This window comes from Orcinus orca, chromosome 14 (assembly GCF_937001465.1).
Source record: "Orcinus orca chromosome 14, mOrcOrc1.1, whole genome shotgun sequence".
Taxonomy (NCBI): domain Eukaryota; kingdom Metazoa; phylum Chordata; class Mammalia; order Artiodactyla; family Delphinidae; genus Orcinus; species Orcinus orca.
This window is the reverse complement of record NC_064572.1, coordinates 41,297,433-41,321,328: the sequence shown is the minus strand read 5'-3', so window position 1 is coordinate 41,321,328 and position 23,896 is coordinate 41,297,433. Positions and strand designations below refer to the sequence as shown.

The window sequence follows — 23,896 nt, the reverse complement described above, 5'->3', positions numbered from 1 at the left end:
GATAAATTTTATTAATTTTTCTAATAAAATTTTATTCAGAGAATCGAAATGAAGAAAAGAGAGTCCCTGCTTTTAGGGAGATAGAGTATATTGGCAAATAATAGCCATGCAATTTTAATATATCGTGAAAAGCATTTCCACAGGATCAAGGCTGGCGTGCTATGGGTTGGAATCGCCAACGGGAGACGTACTCTTGGTGAAAGGTGCAAGGAAGGATCTCTAGAATGATCTTCAAAGGATGACTCAGAGTCAGAAAACAAAGGACAAGGAGAGTGTTCTAGGGAAAGGAGATAGCCCAGAATTTAGAGAGAGTATAATGAGAGACACCTGCTCCTTTTTCAGTGCAAAGACTCATAGTACTGGCTGTCAGAAGGTAATCTTGTCGGACTTCAGACTGATGTATAAGGTGTATAGTGCCATTAATTCTAGTCAATTCACACTGGCGAAAATTTCTTAAGCTGCTAGCATGGACCTGAGCATACTAAAGACCTGAGAAAAAAGTATTGTCAATAACATTAATGCCTATTAATAACCAATAACAGATGTGCACACTTGAGTCCAGAAAAAGAATATGACCAATTCAAGTAACTTGCCAGAGGTCCCCCAGCACACAGGTGGGAGAAGCAAACTCCATCCTGGCTTGTTTCACTATGGATACTGCCTCTGGAAGAACTTGCAGTTTATTTAGAGGGACAAAACCAGTAAGCCTAAAACAATCAGAGAGATGAAACCAACGTTACAGTTATAAGCCATATTGCAATGCAGCTTCAAAATGAAAATAGCTTATGGTTTTTCTTCTGATTACAGAAACAATGTTTCCTCTCAGTAAAATAATTCAAACATTACAGGATTGTATTGGGCAAGAGATGAACATTCCCTGCAATCTCATCGCTCTACCTAATTCCAGAAATAGCCACTTATAACTACCCTTTTGTGTCTTAGGTATGCACATGCACCATCGCACAAAATGAAATAAGCATGAAAAAATTGGATCATACTATATATAATGTTATGTAATCTGTTTTTTCTCCCACACAAACCCACAAACCAAGGAACCATTTGAAGGCAAAACTGCCCTTATGTTCTTCCTAAACCTTTATAAAGGTGAATTCAATTCTTCTAGATAGATGAATGATTTCTTGGCCACTTGATATCCATCTAGCTCTAACTAGTTCAGGCACAATTACATGAATGTCCTGACACTGCTCATCATGTTATTTTGGGAATCCTCCCCTCTTACCATCCTTGCCAAAAGGTCACAGTTGGGTCACATGACAGGTTGGTGCCACTAGCCCACCTCTCTAGCACATGGCTCCATCCTTTTCCAAATCATTATCAAGATGTGCATATGTGTATGTGTGTATAAAACAAGTCAGGGTTACTTAGATGCAATCATCTGCAATAAATTCACTGGTTTAGGTGTACCGTGTGATCAGCTCTGGCCAATGTAAATGGTATAAACACAAGAACACTCAAAATATAGAACACTTCCATTACCCCCAAATAGCCTTCCTTGTACTTGGCATTTGATACCCTCCTCCCATTCCTGGCTGCAGGCCACCACTGCTCTATCTTCAGGACCTAGAATAATGCCTTTTCAAGGAAGTCATATAAATGGAATCATAAAGTCTGTGGTCTTTTGTGTCTGGCTTCATTCCCTTGGTGTAATGCTTTTGAGTTTTATCCGTGCTGTTGCCTGTGTCTGTAGCTTGTAGCTTTTTATTGCTGAGTAGTATTCCATTGTATAAGTATAGCCCACTTTGTTTATCCATTCACCGGTCACCATGGTTGACGTGTGAGTGTTTCCACTTTGGGGCTGTTATGAATAAAGCTTCTACGAACAGCCACATCCTGACCTTTGTGTTGGACATATTTTATGTTTTCCTTACATAAATAACTAGAAGTGGAATGGTTGGAAGGTATGCTCAGTGTATGTTTAACTTTCTAGGAAATTGCCAACCTGTCTTCCAGGTGGCTGCACCTTTTGCATTCCAGATCCTCATTAGCACTCAGTAACATCAGCCTTTGTTTCTGGTCATTCTAGTGAGGTATAGTGGATGTGCATGTGGTCTTGTTTTGCATTTTCATGATGACTGATGATGTTGAGTTTTCATATGCTTATTTTCCATTCATATATGTTTTTTGGAAAAATAAGTTCTCTATTTTAAAAAACCAAGTTGTTTGCCTTCCTGTAATTGAGTCGTAAGGTTTCTTCACATATATCAGACACAAGTCCAATGTCGGATATACATGTATCTGATATTGTCCCATAACATTTGGATGCTCTGTTATATTTCTTTCTTGTATTCTACCCAGTGGAGGCTTGGTGGAAAGAGCTGATGAGTGGGTGTGCCCCCCCCAGCTTGGGGCCTCCCTTGAGTCTGGGCTCCCAGGGAGCCTCACTGTCATGCTGGCCTACACATGGCCTTTAAGAATTTGGTAAAATTTCAGTTTTTTTCTTCTTATCCACTCATCTAACTACCACCTCTTTTGTCCCATTTTCTGCCAAAGATGAAATATTTCTTATGCTCTGTCTCTCCTCGGAGGGACTTCTCATCCTTTGACATTCAGTTCACCAGAGGGTCTTAGGACCACAGGTTTCTCAGAGGATAATTTTTAAAATATAGTTTTGTTGATGCTCTGACTTCTTGTTTGTTTGTTTGTTTGTTACAATGAGAGCAACATCATCTTACCTTCTGTATCTTAAGCAGAAGTGGAACCGCCTCCATCCTCCCTGTGAATGTGACGGAAGAATTTCATTGTTGGCACCACTAGAGTCAGTCAGTGTGGGCCCAGGGAGCCCTCTGTGCTCCCAGAGGACTCCCGGGGCCCACACTTTCAGAGAGGAGAGGCTAGAGTTTGGGCCTGTCTGTGGCCTCCATCATGAATGACCTGGTTGCCAGGGTCAAGGGCACTTCTAGTTTTCCTCGTCCTCCTCTGTAATACCACTGGGGGAGTATCTTTCTCTCATCCGGGCTAAAGGTTTTTCATGAAGCCCCCATATGTGATCTCTCTCCAGCCTATTTCACTTTTCTTTCACTTTCTAAGGGCTCTTCTTCCCTTTGGACATTTAACCTAAGTTCTGCTGGGGCTTGTTTTCAGAAAGTACAACTTTCACCAAATGCTCAATTCCCTGTGCAAATGCTCCTGGGCTGAGAAGTTCAGTTATCCCATGTCTCAGAGTGAGTCCCCTGCCCTCTCCTATAGAGCACATCTGGAGCCTCAAGAGTGGTCCTGGCCCCTTCCTCCGTAGATATATCTAATCTGATGGTCATCTCCTGTGGTTCATACTCTAAAGGCCTGCCCTTAGTAACCCAGATATACTGGAATGCCCAAAATGAATTCTCAAAGTAGGCCTTCCTTCAGGAACCCTGGCTACAAATATTAATATCCTATCCTCAGATGCTTGCACTCTGCTTCCAATATGCCCTGTTTGTGTCTGAGCATGTGGTCCTTGCATTTAGTCAGAGTTTAAAATGTGCAGTCTCCTGACTGATATCAGTGCTGGCTGAATCCCCCAGTGCACGCTGATTCAAGATGTGGGTTCCCCCTTCACCCCACCCCCACCCAAGGCTCTGATTTTTTTTTTTTGAAACATACACCAGACAGTTTTGTTTTCCAATAAAAATGGACCAAGGAATAAAAGCTAATAGAGGGCTTATTATTTCAGAAAAGCCCATGTACTGACATGATGTTAAACCCATGCGCCATCACTCTGAATCCTGTACGCCAGCCGAACGTGTCTGCACTCGGCTCATGGCAGTCGCTGGTCAGTGAGGATACAGCTCAGATGGAGCTCCAACTATGGCTGTGAGATCTGACTGGCATGGTCATAAAAACTTCACTTCCAGCCTCCAGTGCTCTCTTGAGACAAGCTCACCAGCAAAGTATTGCTCACTCAGTTGCGAAATGTGACGATAGAGGTTATTGATCTATTGTCTTGTTGGATATAGCTAAGCATAAGATTTGGGGGTAAGCAAACCTACCTTCCTTCTTCCCTTCCTCTTCCCTCCCAAGGAATTGGCAAGGCTCAATGTATGAAGCTGGTCACATTCTGGGCTGCACAGCAGTTGGGTTGCCTCTTCTCTCCTTCCCCTCTCCGCCCCCTGCCATGAAAAGAGAACCAGCACTTTACGACACCTCTATAACTAGACGACAGACCACAAAGCCCAATCTTCTAAAGGAGGTCGGTCCCATTTAGGGTTAATAGTCCTGCATTTAATAAGGACAGGCCACGAAGTCCCAAACCCCTACATCTCACAACTCAAACGCAAACATGAAGAACACCCTGATTGACTCAGGAAATATATTTTCCTGGCACCAATGGTTTATGAAATTTATTCTCCAGTTGGCTGATCTCTTGAACAGTTGTTTGTCATCATCAGATTTTGAAACCATTTATCCTCTTTCAAGTAATGATTGTGCTGTAACCTCTGGCTCCATCCACGCTTCCGGTCTGGGTAGAGCAGCTCTTGGCAATGAATGAAAACCATAGCTGTCTTATCAAACAGCGGCAGTTTTCGTTTTGTTTAACAGTGCTGGAAATTAGTTTTTCAGGCACTGATCTTGACAGGTCAGCTGTCAAAAGTGGGTTTCTGTGGCCATAAATTCATTGACCCCATAAACAAAATTCTGTCTGCAAAATACAAGAGGAAGTCAGAGTAGATGCACTTATGTACAAATGAAATGGTCTGCAGCTGTATGACTAAGTGTCAGGACTTCACTGGGTGAAAGGTTTTTCTGGCTTCCCATTTATCAAGCCTATCAGCTTCATTTGGCTTTTATTATCTGAACTTTTTTCTCCAGCATCCTGATCAGGGAGCCCCAAGCTGTCCTCAGGAGGGAGGCAGAACACAGTCTCTCCTAATCTTGATGGGCGGCAAGTTTGGGAATCCACTTAAAGGCTTTATTTTATTTTTAAAAAATTCCACTTTAGTCTTTTAAATGAAAGATTTTGTTTGAAAAGGATTGTGACTTTCTCTGCTCTGGTCTTACATATTGGGTGCTCAGAGGGATGGCCTCACTCAAATGAAGGTTTACCACTCTGGTCTTAAGATTTGGACAAGAGCCAAGGCTTTGTGGAAATAGGGAGATTCACTCAGCCTAGGGCACTTGGCTTCAGGCTGATGTGAGGGAATAGTACACTTTCCTGCCCAGCTCAAAGGCTCCCAGATCCTGGAACATGGTTACTTCGATGTGTTTTGAAGGCAGAATTTTGGTTTCTCTTTGAAGTAGTTTTTCTTTCTTTGTTAGAGTACAGGATGCCTGAAGGCCAGGGAGAGAGAAGTGAGTTTTGAAAAACAGTAAACTAAAAAACCTTTAGTCCCTAAGTACTTTCAGACAAAAGAAATAGGAATAATAGTAACAGGTTGGAGGAATTTTTTTTCTTTCTCTCATGAAGTTGCACTTTGATTTAAATGACTTTGCCTTAGGATGGTCTGAATAGTAACTAATAAGATTTGATGCCACCCGCCCCTCTTCCTTAGTGGAGGAAGACTGCCTGTCTTCATGGAGCTGGGCCCCAGGAGGGGCCACTGCCCTGTCTCCAAACCCAAACAGGCTCATGGGGCCCTACACAATCTTGGAGGTGTCTTAGATTGTGAGATGCTGTCCTGGAAGACCTTGCAGTGTGCCTCTTCTAGGAGATGGGCACCTCGGCCATAGCTCCTTGCAACCAGAGAACTGATGTATTCAATATTAAGTTCTGACTCTTAGACTGGCCTTGACCTACCGATAGATAATTTGACTCTAATTGCTTCCTTCCATTCAGCCCTCAATCATACAAGTGCATGTGACAGGATTTTGCTTTATCACCCGTGCTAGCTATTTTTATCAAAAGCATATTTTCCTTTTTGTGAAAGTAATGACAAACCTGTTAAAAACATAGGAAAGCGTAAAAAAAGTAATCATGGTTATTCATAATTCTACCACCAAGATAAATCCAAATATTACATTTAAACACATTTCCTCCCGTTTTAACCACTGCCTTTAAAAGAAGACATAATTAAGGTCGCATTGTACACACCTTCTAATATCTTGATTCTTTACTTTGTGATTATTATTTATTTTATTACATATTATTTCAAAACTATTTTCTCCTTTGAACAGCCCCTCAGCATGGTAGGCAGGGATGGTATTTTTATTCCATTTTATCGATAGGAAAATGGAATCTCAGTGAAGTTAAATTTATTCAAAAATATTTGTTGCCTCTTGTGATTTAAGTACTGTGCTGTAAAATGTGCTGAGGTCACTCAGGTAAGTGGTGGAAACACACCTAGAACATAGATATATTGGCTCATAAACATATGCTAATTTAATATCTCCAAGTTCCCAAACTATACCAGTAATAGGGAGCTGATCGTCTAGAGGAGAAATGGCATTCAAGGCAAGGTTAGAAACTCTGAGATGGGAATAAGCAAGGCAAGGTCCAGTCCAAGTGCCCAAGACTCTAGACAGTTTATGAAGACAGGGTTTGGATCCCAGGGAACGGGGTGAGAAACCCAAATAGCACAGCGGAATCACAGACTTAGGTCTAGAATGGAAGACACTGAAGATCATTTCTACTGCAGCTTTGTATCAATGGTGGAGATTGAACTAAACATTTCATTAGTTGGGAGGAATGTATCATACTAATCATACCAATGTAACATCTTAACAACAGGGGAAACTGGGTGTGGGGTATATGGACGCTCTCTGCATAACCTCTGCGACTTTTCTGTGAATCTAAATCTACCCTAAATTAAGAGCTTATTTTTTTTGAGAAATTGAGTAAGAGTTTACCAGACCCGGCCAGAGAGAAATGGCATTCCAGGGAGAAGAACCTGGATGTAAAGAGTCAGGAGGGAACACCATGCGCTTGAGAAAGGTGAGGAATTTGGTGGGGCTGGAGTGAACTGAAGCTGACAGTCAAGGTTGGGTCTCGATCAGGAAGGCCTTTTCATTTAGGCCAAGTTGAAAAGTGTTAGCCTTTATTCTTTAAGAAATAGGAAGTAATTAGAAAATTTTAATTAACATAGTTTGTATTTGAGTTTATGACAAATATCAGCACAATGGAGGAGGGCTGTTAAGAGAGAGAGGTTGGGGTAACAGTGGGGAGGCTGTTGCAGTACTTTGGGGCAGAGGTGCTGCTGCCTTGAGCCAGGCAGTGGGCTAGAGGCAGAGCACGGTGAGGACAGGGATGGAGAGGCAGAGCATTTCTCACAGCTGAACTAAAACCGTAGAAGGACAGGGCTTTATCCCCACTGTTTTTCCTGCTTCCATTCCCATGACTGATTACAATCCCAATAGAAAGACAGGTAAAGCCGGTTGGTCGATGCCAAGCGGAGCCTCATTCCAGGTGCTCATCCAAACCAGGGCAGCACAAAGTCGAGATGCCCCATCACCAGTGCCAAGGAGGTTGGGCAGCAGGCGTTACGAATTCAAGTCCTGGTACAGAGCAAACTATCCAGTCCCTGGAGCTGACATGTCATCTTTGCTTCCATTATGACTCTGTAAGTCATTGAGGTAGTAAAGGGGACCGGGACCTTCATAACACCACCCAACCCAGGGGGTGCAGCAGATCTCACATAGAGTTAAGCAGCCCCAATGCCTGGGCTAAACAGTTACGGGGATAAGATGCAGGCTGCCCAAACACACACCATGAGTCCCCCGAGTCTGATATCAAAGGGTCCAAAGAATGCAGGGAGTCAACACCTGGACTCCGTTTGTCTGAGTTTGTCTTTACCCTTTGACCAGCATTTGAATCCGGCTGCGGGAATTGATCGCAAGTCCCAGGGCTATTTCCTGAGACCCCATAGAGAAATAGCCATGAAGTTTCCTTCTCACTATACCAGTTCCAAGAGTGTGGCATCTTTGATGTCCTTGAACAGGACTTTGGATAGATCTTAACTTTGTTCTTCACTGCAGTGCCCCTCAAATTAATGAGTGGTGGCTGTGGGGAGTTCCTCAGAGTATGTGACTGTGCTCTTAACTAAGTGATCTGTTCATCACTTCCAGGCATCCTATTATCTAGGGTGAAGTGGGTTTTAGCTTGTATCACGTTGGAAGTGATGGCAGGAGGTTCCAGGTTCCTTTAAACTGGTTCTAGAACCACATATCTCATTCCGATGTTCCTGCTTTAGGCCTCAGGGTTCTAGTATCTTCCAGGTAGAGGGTCCCACAGATTCTGGAACAGTGGCCTCATAGTCAAGGCTCAGGGTGCCGACCTTGCTGCAGATGTCAGGGCTATGGGAAATGCTGGGAGAGTAGAAGTGTCCGTAAGCGGCACTATGGGTGGCTCCTTTAGGGCACCTGGTGGCACTTTTCCACAGAGGGGTAGTTCTTTTGCTCAGACTAACTAGGGGTCTTGTGGGTTTTCCCTGGCGAAGAGTAGGTGCTACTGTGACAGTCTGAATTTTAACCCCTTGGTACTGAACTGATGGTCCATGGATCAGCAAGAGCAGCACAGGGGAGCTTGTTAGACAGGAATAATCTCAGGTCCCAGAATCAGAAAGTGCATGCAGAATCCCTAGGTGATTTGTCTGCGTATTAAGGTTTGAAGATCACTGCTTTCATCTGTGGCGGCGGTTCACAATCCTGGCTGTGCATTAGAATCACCTGGGCAGCTAAATGATCCATGTCCAGTCCACTACCGACCAGTTAAATCAGACTCTGGGGCAGGGGGCAGGCTTCAGTTGGTTTTAAAAGCCCTCTTAAGAGATGCTAATGTGCAGCTACATCAGAGGCCCAGTGACCTAGAAGAGCAGAGGTTTTCAACGAGGATCGCTGGGGAAGCATTAACATTCCTCATGTCCAAGTGCTGAGACCCTAATTATGTTGGCTTTAGATGGGGCCAATATCTATCTTTTTACATCTCACCAATTAACGATTGAGAATCACTGATCGGACAAAGGGTTCATCGTTGTTGCTCAGGCCCTGCAGGGAGGCAGGGAAGGGAAGCAGTCCCAAGAGCATCTGTGTCTCCAGTTGTTTCTGAGCCAGGATAGGGTCTCTTTGACCATCTTAGATGGTCTTAAATGCATCTATTGGACAGATCCTGCAGGCTTAGGAGGATGTGGCAGACCCAGAGCACATGTATTCTTGGCCTCTACCTGCCTATCAGGGAAAATTATGAAGTTAGCACTACAGTGAAGACAGTGAGCTCTTGGTCCTGTTTGCAATTGGCATCAGGGTGTAAGACAACTGTAAACTTGGGTCTTTGTTACCTGCTTCACTTTTGATCTCATCCTGCTCTGCTGATGGAAGCAGCTGATCTCAAGGACCTTCTGGCCTGGGCAAGTCAAAGGAGTATGAAAGAAAGAGGGCACTTTGTGCGAGACACATTGACATGGCCTCAGTAGGTGGACAGTAAAATTGGACATAAATGTTCATTCCAGAAACAAGTTCCTACCAATTGGTTTCATTTCAAGGATGAGGCAGGTCCTCAAGATCCAGATGAGCTGCTGGAGGAAGCGGAGCTCTAGCTGTCACACCTTTATTCTTTCTAAGGTTGTAAGATGCCTCTAGCTCTCTGGGAAACTCCTAGGGCTGTTGTCCGTCTATCTGCCTGATTCAGGAGCCCAGTTTAGGAGTCGATTCCTAAGGTTTGCACAGGTGCCCGTTCTGTCCCTCACACTCCCTTTTTCCTTCACAGCTGGCGACGTGGGACTCGGAGAAGGGCCTGAATGGCAGCCTGCAGGAGAGGCCCATGGGCAGTCGCCTCCAAGGACTGACTCTCAAAGTGGTGACTGTCTTGGTAGGATCATGGGCATATGGGGGAGGTCTGCCATTCAGGCTTTGAGTCAGAGGCTTCTCTCTGTTTGGCTTGATGCTGGGTTTAGAGAGAAGGGGATCTTAAGTAGTGGCTTGAGCTTTCATAAGGCCTTTCACTCAAACAATTTTATGAATAGTGAAGGAAGAGTGAGATTGGAGATTCTGCCCCAAGCCTCTGAGACGTTCCATGGGAGGTCACTGGACTGCTCTAGAGAAGGACCACTAATCCAGATCCAGTGCTGAGCTCCAGAGCGGGCATAACAACTCTACTTGTTCTTGGATGTAAACGATCTTGACCTACTGGTGGTCCTTAGGAGAGCTTCGCTGGTAGCTAGAGCCCCCAGAAGGATGTTGGGAGGACATCCTTCCAGAACCCAATACCACTGATGGGCCCATGTGACACAAAGTTCATAACGAAGACCATTTGTTGCAGTTTCTCTGCATGTTTGTCCTGGAATCAGAGACTTTTACATATTTAAGATACCTTAGAAGCATCTTCCTTTCCATTTCTTTCTTCATCTCTTTAGAACTGTAGGAGACATTTTAGATTTATCTCTTATTAGCTGGTCAGACATGGTCCAAACATTCCCCTCTGTCCCAGCAGCACTGGCGTCTCTTGGCTCTAGAAGTCTTTGGCAGCCACGTTTCCGCATTCCCCATATGCCCACCAGGAATAAACATTATACCTTATTTCCCCCCAAAATTAAATTAATGAGATGTAGTCTCTGGGGATGTTGCCAAAAGGCCCCTTCTTGTTCAGTTTCACAGGGTGGTGGTGGGGAAGCCTGAAGTGTTTTCCAGATGATCACGCGCCCTACAAGAGCACATGTGACATAGTGCAAAATGTGTGAATGTGCACATGGCCTGGCTTTGGACTTTCAGACCGTGGGGTTTAATGCTGTCCTGTCCTTGACGTGCAGTATGGCCTTGTCCTGTGACTCAGCCTCCATTTTCTAGTATAATCTGATAGATGTATCGCTGTCTTCCCTCAATCCAGTATCACAGAGCTCTGTTGTCATCTGATACCCTGGATGAGAGGTATCCACATTCCTTATGTGGGTCCCGAAGAATCATGGTACTTCCAGCGGACAGAGTCCTCAATGTTATAAATGAAGGAATGAAAACAAGCCGTGCTATTCTGGGAGATGGGGCTCTGGGCCGAGTCTGGGATGACACAGGACAAATAAGTCTGTTCCTCCATCAGTATGCTGGCTGGAGGGATTCTCCTGTGCCCTGTATCCTGAGTGTCCACAAACTGCTTTAGAAAAGGGCAGAGGGGTTCAGACTCCAGGCCTAAATTGGCTAAATACAATGCACGTGTCCACAAACGTTCTGAAATTATGGTTCATCGGATTGGTCTCTCTAATGATACCCTGGAAAGATGTGTGTTCACGAACCTGTGATTTAGTTGAAGAACATTCATTTTGTTGTCCTCAGGAAGAGCCTTTTGTGATGGTGGCTGAGAACATCCTTGGACAGCCCAAGCGCTACAAAGGGTTCTCCATCGATGTCCTGGATGCACTGGCCAAGGCTCTGGGCTTCAAATATGAGATTTACCAGGCCCCCGATGGCAGGTACGGTCACCAGCTCCATAACACCTCCTGGAACGGGATGATCGGGGAGCTCATCAGCAAGGTAGGTCCCAAAAGCAGGTCCATGGGGAGGGGTACCCCAGTCTGCCTCTGGGGTGATGTCTAAATTGGGCCCATTATGAAGTTGGAATCTTGGGACCAGCTAGACAGACCACAGTTACCACGCTCCACACACTAAGGATCTCTTTTCCTCCACCCGCCTCCTCCCTGCTATACCCATTTTTGCTCTTTTATTTTCTAATTCCCTGGTACTTTGTGTTTTCCTTCTGTGCCCATTGCTCTCATTCCTTTGAAACGTGTCCACTGTGCCTGTTCTGTAATCCACACTTCATGAAATCCACTCCCACATTTGGGCTGCAGTAGGAACCCAATTCTCACGAGGGGTGGTTGGGGGGGACTGATGCATGCTTATTCTCTTCTTCAAGGCCCACAAGTGGGCGTGTATATCGTGTGTGTCCACATGCATGTGTGTAGGTGAATTGAGTGTGTGGGTGTGTCTGCATTGCTACGTATAAGTGATACGGCATTCCCCAGCTCCTCAGATTAATTTCAAATCATTAATCTTCCTCCTTCCTGTAGAACCTGGGTCCTCATTTAGATTCATGGCATGAGGCCAATTTGCTGTGTCCCCATCCTTGAGCCTTCCGTCTTAGGACCTCTAGGTCATTTCCTGACAACGATTTACATCGGTGGATCTGCTCAAGCCCCCCCTCTCCAGTATTACTGTTGCCATCAATCTTGATGTTTCTGACATCCCTACGGACCACCCTGGGCTTCGAGTGCTTTGATCCCTTCACCTCCAGTGACCTTCGAGGACCTGCCCCCATGCACCCTGTTAGCGTCTTGCATGTCACTGTCACTGTCCCAATCCATAACTAAATCCTGTCGTCCTTCTGACTCTTTCTGGCCTTTGCTCCTAAAACACAGGTCCTCTGCTTTATAACCCATGAATGCAGACACGAGGCTTGTATTCTCTCCGGTTTCTCCTAAGCTTAAAAAACAAACAAACAAAACACATACAACAAGTTTATTGTGGAAAAAGTTATATATCAAATTCACCCATTTCAGATGTATCATTCAGTGATTTCTAGGAAATCTAGTGAGTTGTGCAATCTTCACCGTATCCAGTTTTACAGTACTTCCATCACCCCAGTGAGATCCCTCATATTCATTTACAGTTAGTCCCATTCCCAACCCCAGCCGGAGGCAACCTTTAATCTACTTTCTAGCTCTATAGATTTGATATTTGCAAACATTTACTATAAATGGAGTCATACCATATGTGGTCTTTTGTGTCTGGCCCTTTTCACTTGGCACATGTATTTGAGGTTCATTCTTCTCTAAAATTTCTGTGCCCTTCTGTTACTGCCTCCTTTCCTGGTGCATCCTCTGTGGCTGTCCAGATAAAGCCCTGTTCCCTTCATCCTGTATGATTCTTCTAAATTATTCTTGATTTCTTGTTACATTGAAACCCTGACCTGGTTCTATTATCTACCCTCTGACTCTGACATCCAGCTTGCTGTATGCAGTTAGAGGGGAAAATCACAAATTTGTCCAGATGGTTGTATGAACAGTGTGTGGCCTCCCAACTCAACTGGGCCTTTGGGACAGTTCCTTAACATGTCCTTTATTGGGCCCCTTGGCTACATTCCTTAGAGACTGTTTCAAAACTTTATCTTTCTCCTCAAGCAACCTAATAATCTTCTATCTTAAATTAGAAAACAAAGTGCTCTTATTTTAGGGAAAGAAATGGAGACATCTGGGCATGAGATTCTACTTCAACTTCCTGTGAAGTTCATATCTGCAGACACGTGCCCTCACCTCCAGTTTCGGGGTAGGGGGAGTGTTTTCCCTCCTGTTACAGCTCACCCCTCCACCAGCATCACGAGTCAACTCTCTTGTGCCTCCTCTGGACCTGGTTTCATAAATTAGTTTCCCTCCATTCTTTGTTGTTAACCTATCCTGATCCCCTAGATTTCTTTCTCTGTCATTAAATATGCTCCAAACTTAAACAAAACAAAAACAGAACAGACAAACAAATAAACCAAAAAACCCAGAAAACCTCCCTGGACCGTGGGTTTCTGAGAAGAGAAGCAAGAACCAGAGATGCAAATGTGGCAAGTCTGAGATCTCTGACACGGCCACCTCCACCATTTTTTCTCTTTACTCTAGATATGTTGTTGGATTTCACAGTTTAGATGTCAGTATATTTGCCCCTCTAGCCCGCATATTGGACCTGATAAAATCCTTCTATATAGTTTTCCCCAATTGGAATATGTAGTTTGGATCAGCTGTCACAACTGGTCATTCTAAAATAAACCTAGTTCTGACGATGCCTCCTACTTAAGAGACCCCAGAGCCAAGATAGGGATGATCACTGTACGTTTTAATGCTCTTATGTTGACATCCACCTAGGCATAAGGATCCTAGTCTCCACCAGTCTTGGCAGCTTTAACCTCACAATCTAGTTCCATCTTAATGGGGTCTTGGGTGCCCGACTAGCTCAGTTAGTAGAGCATGAGACTATTAATGGGTCTTTGTCTATTTATTTTTAAGGTATTTTTAATTTATTTATTTTAGTTCTTTATTTTTGGCTGCTTTGGGTCTTTGTTGCTGCTCGTGGGCTTTCTCTAGTTGCGGCGAGTGGGGGCTACTCTTTGTTGCGGTGCACGGGCTTCTCATTGTGGTGGCTTCTCTTGTTGCAGGGCATGGGCTCTAGGCACCTGGGCTTCAGGAGTTGTGGCTTGCGGGCTCTAAAGCGCAGGCTCAGTAGTTGTGGCGCACAGGCTTAGTTGCTCCGTGGCATGTGGGATCTTCCCGGACCAGGGCTCGAACCCGTGTCCCCTGCATTGGCAGGCGGATTCTTAACCACTGTACCACCAGGGAAGCCCTCTTTGTCTATTTTTAAATTAAGCTCATCTTGGAAAGCAAAAATCTTGGGAGGTACTCTTGAGGTCGCAGCACAGGATGCCCAGAGAGCCCCTTCACAGCATGGCTTTACTAAAGGACGAAGCAGCCCACATGTCTGAGAAGCCATGAGTTAAGGCAGGCAGAAGATCAAAGGAAGTGGATGACCCCTTTTTTCTTGGAGGATGTTATTCTCTGACATAGAGTCTGCATATAAAACAATCTAGGCCTGATACACTAATGAGATTCAAGGCAGTTATATACTCACCATATAACTTCTAAAGTATTTTAGAAAAGAGAGATAACCTGTGTGGGCTAATGGCGTTTGGGGAGGTTTGATGGAAAAATGGAGTGTCCCTGTGGCCTTGAAGTATAGGAAGGATGTAGATGAGGCCAGAAGAAGATAGAAGGGAGTTGGGGCAGGGATGGGGGTGGGCGGTAAGAGGGAAATACCAGCAAAAGAAAGGAGATAGTTCACTAAGGGGACTGTTAAGAAAGTGAAGAAAAACTGTAATTCACACAGGAATGAAGATGGTTATAGACTCTTTCCTCCAGAAGTGGTTTCCAGGAGTTCTGAGGGTTTGGGAGAGAAATTTGTAAGGTGAAAGAGGTAATAAGAGACACCTTAGTGCTGGATTTTCCTTACAACATTCAAAGTCACGAGGTGTCAACTCTCAAGTCCATTTCCTCTGAACTGAACAACCCGAAGGGCAGAGGACAGTCCTTGACCCAGGGTAGAACCTAGTGGTAAACTGAGGACTGCTGTCTGATGAGATGGGTTTGCCTTTCAGAGAGCGGACCTAGCCATCTCCGCCATCACCATCACCCCGGAGAGGGAGAGCGTGGTGGACTTCAGCAAGCGGTACATGGACTACTCGGTGGGGATCCTCATCAAGAAGCCCGAGGAGAAAATCAGCATCTTCTCCCTTTTTGCTCCTTTTGATTTTGCCGTGTGGGCCTGCATTGCAGCAGCCATCCCTGTGGTTGGCGTGATGATATTTGTGCTGAACCGGATACAGGCCGTGAGGGCTCAGAGTGCTGCCCAGCCCCGGCCATCTGCTTCTGCCACCTTAAACAGTGCCATCTGGATCGTCTACGGAGCCTTCGTACAGCAAGGTACCCTCCTGGTTTCTCAATGTTGGAAGAGCCCCAGGGGCTTGGAAGAACTTGTCCGTTGGCAAAGTTCTTGGACGCATTTTGCCAAAGTCATTTTAAATGCAATTTTATTTAATCTCTAAGGTAGTCCTAATATGCTGCTCCCAGGTTCTCTGAGTAATACCAGATAGGAACTAAATGAAATCACAACACGGAACTTAACTTCAAGTCCTGATTTTCCACTTTAGATAAAATTAACCTGCGAGTTCTGCTTTGCACTTTCCTTGCCTCCCACATTAGATTGATTGTTATGCAGACAGGGTTGTCAGAAACTCCATCTTGTTTAAATTTGAAGTCTTAATGGGATAAAAAATCAAAATTGTTTTGCAATCATCTAAGCGGTACTCCAGCCATTCTTGAGATACAAAGTCTCCTGTCTCTGAGAAGTCTGGATAGCACTTGGGGAGTTACAGGATTGTGCAGTTTTGACTGGAAACAACAAATTGCAAATTTCCTAATGTGAGTCCTAGCCTTATTTGCACCATGGCAAATGTGTGTATCACTTGCTTGAGAGGTTATATAAGAATAGTCAGTGAGGAGTTTTCTTCTGCTACCACCTAAGGGACCAAGGAGAAACAATTGGCCTCAAAGAGGCAGCTTCTGACTACAAGTCACATGCAGTGATTTCTGAAAATCATAGGAAAAAAAAAAGGTCATCTAGCGAGGGCTGAGTAATAATAAAAGTGATATGGTGCATCTCATTTCTTAAAAGAAAGCCAGGAAATCCTCCAGGTAGGAGGTAATTTTACAGAATTGCTGAGACTGTTCCATGTGAATTTAAAATGAAAAGGGACATTACATAGGGTTGGAGCCCTGAAAGTTCTCAACACAGTGAGGTAGAATCTTCTAACTAGAAGATTTTGATATTCAGAACTCTACTGTTGGCATTTTGAGAAACATCCTGTCACTAAAAATGCCAATGCTAACTTTTCCGTATTTTGTGGTCTGCCATCCCTTTCCAAGATTGGTGGTCCTAGCATTTTTTCCCCAGAATTGTCAGAGCCCACCATAACCAGCCGGCAGTCACTTTCCTGATCCCCAGCTCACCACCAGGGGTGGTTCCTCATGCCTGGCCGCAGGGCAGAGAATTTCTCTGGAGATGCAAAGCAAGAGCAGAAGCCCAGGACCAATCCCCTTTGCCTGCCTCCTGCAGGTGGTGAATCCTCAGCGAACTCCATGGCCATGCGAATCGTGATGGGCAGCTGGTGGCTCTTCACCCTCATTGTGTGCTCCTCCTACACAGCCAATCTTGCTGCCTTCCTCACAGTGTCCAGGATGGATAACCCCATAAGGTAAGATCCATTACTCCTTCCAGAAGGCTGAAAAGAGAGGATGCAGACCTAGCCAGGGCAGCCTGGTGTCAAGGAGGCAGAGAAGGACTTAGATTCCAGATCTGCAATTTGATGACAGTAATCTTTAATGCATGAGGAGCATCACTCCTGTTGTATTTTATTTCATGCACAATTAAACAATGTGTAAATTCATTAAATAATATTTCTTTGAATATTTAAATTCTGCTTATAAGACTAATAAATCAAAACATTAAAAATTAACAAATTAAAAGTCCTCAGACCGTTCAACATTGATTACAAACTTATTTAATCAAAAATTTTAAACATTTAATTAAAATTAATTAAAACCACAAGTCTAATATATTTTTCCAATCTTCAAACATCTAAAAATTATTTTTTAAAACATGCCAGTTATCACAGTGATTAGAAAATTTATGTCACTTACAGTTACAAAATTGTTAAATTATTGAAACCAAGGACTAAAAATGTTTCATTTTAACCAAAATGTTAAAAATATGGCATAAAAGAATTAATTCAACATAGTGAAATAACTTGGAGATGCCTTTGCTTTATAGTCAGATTGTCACATACTGTGTGAGTTACAAAAGAGCTTGGATAAAGTGAATGTCTGTTGGATATGTCATCTCTGAACTGACCAAAGGCAAAGATCTAGTCCATACTTCCTTGGGTGCAATACCCTCTTCAGTATCACCTCTTACTTGATCCCTGATTATGGTTTTCTGTGTCCCTGCCTTCAGTAATTTCTCCTTTAATTCATCATACTTACTATCATCATATTGATTCTTTTGATCCATAGCCCTGTAACCAAGTCATCCATACTCAACCAGCTTCTATAGCTCCCAACTGCCTATTTGAAAGAGGTCAGATTCTTGATTAAGATTCAAAATTCAGAATGACATTATCTAGTCTTTATTTTAATTGACATTTTATTGAGATAATTATAGATTCACATGCAATTATAATTAGTAGTGCAGAGAGATCTCGTAATATCTTTTAACAAGTTTGCCCCAATGGTAACATTTTGCAAAACCAGGATATTAATGTTGATACAATTGACTGATTCTATTCAGCTTTCTCATTTGTACTTGCCCTCATTTCTGTGTGTGTGTGTGTGTGTGTGTGTGTGTGTGTGTGTGTGTGCATTTGATTCTACACAATCTTATCGTATGTGTAGATTTGTATTGTTCTTTTATAACCACACTCACCTCCTTTGCACTTCTTTCCCTCCAGTCCTGTTCTTAACACCTGGAAAACACGAATGTGTTCTCCATCTCTAAAATTTTGTTGTTTCAAATATGTTATATAAATTGAATCATACTTTTGGGATTGACTTTTTCTTTCAGTATAATCCTCTGGAGATTCATTCAAATTGTTATGTGTATTAATAGTTCATTGCTTCTTTTTGCTTGGTAGAAGCCAATGTAACACAGTTTATTTAACAATCCACCTATTGAAGGACATCTGGGTTGTTTCCAGTTTTGGGCAATTATGAATAAAGCCACTGTGAACATTTGTATGTAGGTTTTTGTGTGAACATGTTTTTATTAATATGTGATACATATCCAAGAAGGTAATTGCTGCATCTGTGGTAATAGCATGTTGTTTTATTAAAAAACGATCAAACTGCTTTCTAGTGACTGTACCATTTTACCTTACTAGTAATGTAGGAATGATCCAGTTTCTTTGCCTCTTTGCCAATATTTAGTGTTGTCACTATTTTTTATTATACTATTCTGATAGGCATGGTGAGATAGTGCATTGTGGTTTTGTGTTTCCCTAACGACTAATTATATTGAATACCTTTTCATGTGCTTATTACTATCTGTGTATTCTCTTTGGTGAAATACCTTTTCATGTGTTTTGCCCATTTTCTCACTGGATTGTTAATAGTGAGTTTTGAAAGTTCTTTATATATTGTAGACACTGGTTTCTTGCCAGATGTGTGGTTTGCAAATATTTTCCCCCACTCTGAAGTTTATCACCCTCTTATCAAGGTCTTTCACAAAGAGGAGTTTTTAATTCTTATGAGGTCTAATTTATAAATTTATTCTTTTGTGGATCATGCTTTCGGTATCAAGTCTAACTCTTTGCCTAGCCCTAGACCCTGAAGATAATCTGGGATTGTTTGTTTGTTTGTTTGCTTGTTCTTCTAAAAGTTTTTTAGTTTTACACTTCACATTTTGGTCCACAATCAGTTTTGAGTTAATTTTCGTATAAGGTGTGAAGTTTGAGTTCTCTTTTTTTTTTTTGGGGCTATGGATGTCCAATTGCTATAGCACCACTTATTAATTTAATTACTATTTAAGTTTGTCCGAAATCAGTTGAACATATTTATGTGGGTCTATTTCTGGGTTCTCTATTCATTCCATTGATCTATGTGCTGATTCCTTTGCCAATAGCACACTGTCTTGATTACTGTGGCTGCACAGTAAGCCTTAATACTGAGCATAGTGATTCCTCCCATTTTATTGTTCTTTGTCAAGATTGTTTTAACTATTCTGGGGCCTGCATTTTCCATACAAATTTTAGAATAAGTTTGTCTATGGCTATATAAAAAAATTCTGTGGTTTTGACAGGAATTGCATTAATTATAGTTATAATTGCTTTAAGCCAAAAGATCATGATTTGCTGAGAATATTTATCATGAATGGGTACTGGATTTTGCCAAATGCTTTTTTTACATTACTTGCCATGATTATATGCTTTTTCTTCTTTAACTTATTAATACGGTAGATTAAATTGATTGTTTTTTCAAATGTATATCTTGAATGAATCTCACTTTGTCATGGTCTATGATTCTTTTCATATATTGTTGAATTCTGTTTGCTGATATTCTGGTTGAGGATTTTTGCATCCAAACTTAGAAAAAATATTGGTTTGTACTTTTATTTGTAGTGTCTTTGTCTGGTTTTGATATCAGGGTAACACTGGCCTCATAAAGTGATTTAGGAAATCATCTTCTGTTTTTTGGAAGAGATTATGTAAAATTGCTGTTAATTCATCTTTAAGTGTTGGGCATTATTCTCCAGGGAAACCATCCAGGCATGGAGATTTCATATTTTTGGAGCTTTTAAATTGTGAATTAAATTTTTCATAGCTATAGGGCAATTCATATTATCTATTTCATCAAGTCTAGTTGGTTTATAGTGTTGTTCATGTTTTCATTTACTTGATCTTCTGCCTTGTTCTATCAGTTACTGAAAGTGGGATATTGAAATCTCCAACTATTTTTGTAGACCTGCCTCTTTCTCCCTTCAATTTTATCAGTTTCTCTTCATTTGTTACATGTGTATATGTTTATAATTGTAATTGTTATATATTCTTATTGATGGCTGTTTTATCATTATATAATGTTCTTTGTTTCTCATAAAATTTTTGTTTTAAAGTCTACTTTTTCTGATCATTAGCATAGCCACCCCAGTTCTCTTTTGATTATTGTTTGTACAGAATATTTTTTCTATCCTTTTGTATCAGTCTATCTGTCTCTGAATCTAAAGCGAGGAGCTTCTACACAGCAAATAGTTGAATTGTGGTTTTTAATTCAATCTACCAATGTCTACATTTTAATCAGAAAGTTTAATCCATTTATATTTAATGTAATTAGTGATAAAGAAGACTTCACTTCTGCCATTTTGCTATTCATTTTATATATGTCTTACATCTTTTTTGTTGTTCATTTTCTCCATTTACTGCCTTATTTTGTGTTAAGTAGATATGTTTTGCATACCATTTTAATTACCTTATTGTTTCTTTTACTATATATTTTTTGAGTTATATTCTTAGTGGTTACCCTAAGCATTACAATAAATATCTTAGTTTATAGCAGTTTAACTTGGATTAATACTACCTTATTTTAATAGTGTACAAAAACTTTGCTCCTATATTATTCTGTTCCACTGCAACCCTGCCCCAACAACTCATTTTTGAAGCTGTCTGATCCCTTCCTTTTTAGGAGATAATTAGTTTTTTTCCCAATTTATTCAATGGATAGTCTTCTAAAGTTAGTTTTTAAATTGTTATTTTTTGGTATTTTACTTACTGAATAAACTTTACTTTTTTAAAAAAACAAATTTACCTAGATATTAGAATATATTATTAAAATGCATGTTTGTTGTTTTTTTGTTTTTAAAATTGTGGTAAAATATAACATAAATTTTATCATTTTAATCATTTTAAGTGTACAATTCAGTGTCATTAAGTATAATCACAGTGTTCTGCAAATATCACTACTATCTCTAGATCACATCATCTTGCAAATATATATACAATATTCTTTATTCCCCTCTTCCCCAGACCCTGGAAACCACCATTCTATTTTCTGTCTCTATAAATTTGACTCTCTAGTTACCTCATATAAGTGAAATAATACAGTTTTTGTCTTTGTATGACTGGTTTATTTCACTTAGCATGTCTTCAAGGTTCACCATTTTGTCATATGTGTCAGAATTTCCTTGCTTTTTAAGGATGAATAACATTTCATTGTATGTATATGCCACGTTTTATTGATCTATTCATCTGTCCAGGAACATGGGTTGCTTCCATCTTTTGGCTATTATTTAATAATGCTGCTATAAATATAGGCATAAAAATAGCTGTTCAAGTCCCTGCTTTCAATATTTTTGTGTATATAGTCAGAAGTGGAATTGCTGGATCATATGGAAATTTTATGTTTAATAATTTTGAGGAACTACCTTACCATATTCCACAGTAGCTGCACCATTTCACATTCCCACCAGCAAGACACAAGGATTCCAATTTATTTAAATCCTCACCAACGCTTGTTTTTGTTTTTATTTTTGTAGTAGCTATCCTAATGGGTATGAAGTGATCTCATTTTGGTATTGATTTGCATTTCCCTCATGATTAGAGATGTTGAGCATATTTTCATGTGTTTATTTTCCATTTGCATACCTTCTTTATAGAAATTTCTATTCAAGTCCTTTGCCCATTTTTAATTGAGTTGTTTTTGTTTGTTTGTTACTGAGTTGTAGGAGATTTTTATATTCTGGATATTAATCCCTTACGAGATATGTGATTTGCAAATACTTTCTCCCATTCCATGGGTTGCCATTTCTTTCTGCTGATAGTGTCCTTGGATGCAGAATTTTTTTTTTTTTTAATTTTGATGAAGTCTAAATTATCTATTTCTTTGTTGTCGTCATTGCCTTTGCTTTTGTTGTCATAACTAAGAAATCTTGACATCATTGTTGAAAATCATTTGACCACTTATGGGACAGTATTTCTATGTTGTCTGTTCTATTCCGTTTGTTTGTATGTCTGTCATCATGCCAGTTCCTCACTGTTTTGATTACTGTGGCTTGTAGTACATTTTAAATTCAGAAGTTTGAGATCTCCAACTTTGTTCTTTATCAGATTGTTTTGGCTATTTGATGTCCCTTGAGATTCCATATGAATTTTAGGGTGGATTTTTCTATTTCTGCAGAAAACATCATTGGAATTTTGATAGAGGTTGCATTGAATTTGTAGATTGCTTTAGGTAGTATTGGCATCATAACAATATTAAGTCTTCCAATCCATGAATACAGGATTCATTCCATTTATTTGCGTTCTAAATTTTTTTCCCAAAATTTTTAGTTTTTGGTGTACATGCCTTTTGCCTTTTTGTTATTTTTCTTCAGTATTTTATTCTTTTTGATATTATTGTAATTGGAATTGTTTTTATAATTTCCCTTTCAGACTGTTCATTCTGAATGTATAGAAATGCAGCTGGGTTTTGTGCATTGATTTTTGTATCCTGAAACATTGCTTAATTAGTCTGTTAGTTCTAATAGTTTTGTGTGTGTATATGTATCTGTCTAATTTTAGCATTTTCTACATATAAGATCACATTGTCTGACAACAGAGATACTTTTACTTCTTCCTTTCCAATTTATTTCCAATTATTTCTTTTTCTTACCTAATTGTCTAACTATGATTTCAAGTACTATGTTGAGTACTACATGGTAAAAGAAGATATCCTTGTCTTGTTCCTAATTTTAGAGAAAAGTCTTTCAGTCTTTCACCATTGAGTATGTTAGCTTTGGGTTTCTCAACCATTGTTACATTATGGATGTTTCCTTTTATTCCTAGCCTGTTGAGTTTTTATTATGAAAGCGTGCTGGATTTTTTCAAGTGCTTTTTCTGCATTGAGATGATAATGTGGTTTGTATCTTCATTCCGTTAATGTGCTATATTACATTGATAAAATTTTTTATGTTGAACCATTCTTGCATTTCAGGAATAAATCCTTCTTGGTCATGGTACATAATCCTTTTAATATGCTGTTGAATTCAGTTTGCAAGTATTTCACTGAGAAGTTTTGCATCAACATTCATTAGGAATATTGGTTGGTAGTTTTCTTTTTTTGTAGTGTCTTTTTTGGACTTTAGTATCAAGGTAATGCTGGCCTCGTAAAACGAATTAGGAAGTATTCCCTCCTCTTGAATTTTTTGGGTAAGAGTTTGATGAAGATTGGTGTTTCTTCTTTTTAAAAATTATTTATTTATTTATTTGGCTGCATTGGGTCTTCTTTGTTGCGCGTGGGCTTTCTCTAGTTGCAGAGAGCAGGGGCTACTCTGTGTTGCAGTGCACGGGCTTCTCATTGCAGTGGCTTCTCTTGTTGTGGAGCACAGCACACTGACTTCAGTAATTGTGGCTCATGGGCTCTAGAGCACAGGCTCAGTAGTTGTGGCGCACGGGCTTAGTTGCTCCATGGCATGTGGGATCTTCTCAGGGATCGAACCTGTGTCCCCTGCATTGGCAGGTGGATTCTTAACCACTGAGCCACCAGGGAAGTCCTGGTGTTTATTCTTCTTTAAATTGTAGAATTCCACAGTGAAGCTATCTGGTCCTGGGCTTCTCTGATTAGATCCTGATTAGATCTCCTTACTAGTTATAGGTCTATTCAGATATTCTGTTTCTTCATGATTCAGTCTTAGTAGGTTGTGCATTTCTAGAAATTTGTCCATTTTTTCTAGGTAGACTATCTAATTTGTTGAAATACAGTTGACAGGTATTACGATATAAATACATTTGTTCTTACTGCTATCATGTTTACATGATTTTTATGCATTCTTAATTATTTTCATAAAGTTTAACATTCAGTTACCATTGTTATTACTGTGTTTCTCCCACCACCTTGCCCCCACTAGAAATTAAGCATCCTCTTTTAACCTCCAG

General features: G+C 40.9%; 1 protein-coding gene across 2 annotated transcripts in view; it reads left to right on the top strand.

The window, feature by feature from the left end:
* The window catches only part of GRID1 (glutamate ionotropic receptor delta type subunit 1), a 666,827-nt gene that overhangs the window by 537,997 nt on the left and 104,934 nt on the right, over positions 1 to 23,896 (top strand). For both annotated transcript variants that reach the window (XM_004273011.3, XM_033433944.2), the window contains exons 9-12: positions 9,632 to 9,733; positions 11,188 to 11,385; positions 15,041 to 15,365; positions 16,558 to 16,696. In XM_004273011.3, coding sequence (XP_004273059.1) covers positions 9,632 to 9,733; positions 11,188 to 11,385; positions 15,041 to 15,365; positions 16,558 to 16,696 — 764 coding nt within the window. The remainder of the gene's footprint in view (positions 1 to 9,631; positions 9,734 to 11,187; positions 11,386 to 15,040; positions 15,366 to 16,557; positions 16,697 to 23,896) is intronic.